Here is a 1,852-nt window from a genome sequence, read left to right as displayed (position 1 = left end):
GCAGCTGCTGCGGCTGCTGGATGCCGATACGGATGCTGCTGGATGCAGCCGAGCACCTGGGGAAGGGCTTTTGTAAAATGCAAAGGGATAAAGGCAAACCAAAATGCCCATCTCTGCTGGGGGCAAAGATGATGGCAAAAGATAGAAAGCTGAAAAGCGCATCGGATGTAGGAGGGCAGGTTTGGGTTAGCGGCAGGGGTGCTGTGTTACTGTGTCTCTGAGAGCCAGCCCTCAGGAACACACAATATGCCCTCGAGGGATTCAGGCGACGGGATGGTATTGGAGGCAGATTTTCACGCAGATGCTCTGTAAGCAACTTTGTTAGGTAACCCAGAGGTAGATACTCAGAGAGGTTAAGGCCTTTGCTTGTAGCACACAGCAGGATTAAACATAGGAAGGAAGAGAGCAAAAGGAAGCGGTGCCCTCAAACGCCAGCAGAGCCCAGGCATCGGAAATCTCTGACCAGACCTGCCACCCACATTGGTGCTGACTCACACGAGCCCCTGAGCTGCCCTCCTATTTTATTAAATATCTTTGCTTTTGCTGTGTCTCTCCAATATGGTCAGCACTCCGGAAAATTCAAGTTTAGAGGCAAAGATTTAATGGCGGTAGCTCTCATCCCTTCAAGTCCCTGCTACCACCCGCTGGTGTCGGACCTTTTTTCATGCTGTGGCTGTGTGGTTGTGTCCTTGTCCCACCTTTGCTTGCCCCCAGCTTGCTGAGGTCAGGGTCCTTCCCTGCCCTAGCAGTCTTGCTGATTTTAACCGGGCATTGCCCACAATCTCAAATGCTACTGAAGACTTTTCAGGTGCTGGAAGAGGAAGCGAGGTGAGAACTGCAGCAGAGCTAAAATGATTAATGGGACACCGCTCTCAGAACAGCTTGGTTTGTGATATTAATAACGAGAGAATTCAGGAGGGAACCTAACCTGTTCCAAGATGCGGAGCCGGCAGCAGCAGGAGACGCAGTTAGGAAGCTCCTGCGCTTACATTTGTAATGCAGGAGGAATTGAGTGGGCTCAGCATCGTGTGATGCTGCACTGAGTGGGTGTAGGGGCTGAGGCATGCTTCCACCTTGCAGGGCTCATTCTGAACCTGCCCGAACTGCAAAAAAAGCATGCGGCCATAAATACGTCATGTACTTATAACCAGAAAGCACATAGATGTCCATCAAAAATTACTTACACTCGAGAATGGTGAACTAAACAGGGAAAAAAATGTTTATCCCACAAGGGAAGAAGACATGGAAAAGGAAATACTCAGTGGGAATTAATTTGCTTATGGGGTAAGAATAATTATACGTGCTGTTTCACATTTTTCTCCTAAGCATTCATGTCTGGCAATGGTGAGAGATGGGATCCAGGCTGGGCGGACACCTGGCCCCATGTTTCACTGTTCACCATGAGGGAAGAAGGAGCCTGAAGCCTTACTAATAGCAGCAGATAAACAATTCAGAAAGTAGGCAAATTTGGGGCATGTCAGCTACTGAAAGCAGAGGAGAAACATAAGAAACTGCCCAGGCTGCTGTGCTTGAAGGGGTTTTGCCAGTCAATGAGTCCGTCAGTAGAATTTTTTTTTATCCCACGGCATAGCTGTGAAACCGGAGTGAGAAGGAGAGAGCGCATCCTTTGCGCAACCAAATCATCGCAGCTGGTCCAGCCCAAGCCCTTGAGAGGCAGCTGAGCCCGCAGCATCCTTGGGGATGCTGTACTGTTGACACAGGTTTCTTCTACAGGTCCCCTGTGGCGAATCCTGAAGAAAAAAAGACTTCCAGTCCTGGGAAAAAGGAGGAAGGCCAAAAGCAACAGCATCCAGAGCAACCTGCCATGGGGTTGTTTATCCTGTGGGCAAGG

At 49.6% G+C, this 1,852-nt stretch overlaps 1 protein-coding gene across 1 annotated transcript in view; it reads right to left on the bottom strand.

Moving 5' to 3' along the window:
* The window catches only part of LOC104131829 (apoptosis-inducing factor 3), a 10,285-nt gene extending 9,198 nt beyond the window's left edge, over window positions 1-1,087 (bottom strand). The window contains 2 exon segments of the mRNA XM_009645036.2: window positions 929-1,026; window positions 1,028-1,087. Coding sequence (XP_009643331.2) covers window positions 929-1,026; window positions 1,028-1,087 — 158 coding nt within the window.
* Between the last annotated feature and the right edge of the window lie 765 nt (window positions 1,088-1,852).

This window comes from Egretta garzetta, unplaced genomic scaffold, assembly GCF_000687185.1.
Source record: "Egretta garzetta isolate BGI_Z169 unplaced genomic scaffold, ASM68718v1 scaffold108, whole genome shotgun sequence".
Taxonomy (NCBI): domain Eukaryota; kingdom Metazoa; phylum Chordata; class Aves; order Pelecaniformes; family Ardeidae; genus Egretta; species Egretta garzetta.
Note: the sequence above shows the minus strand (reverse complement) of the source record. Positions and strands in the feature narration are given on the sequence as shown.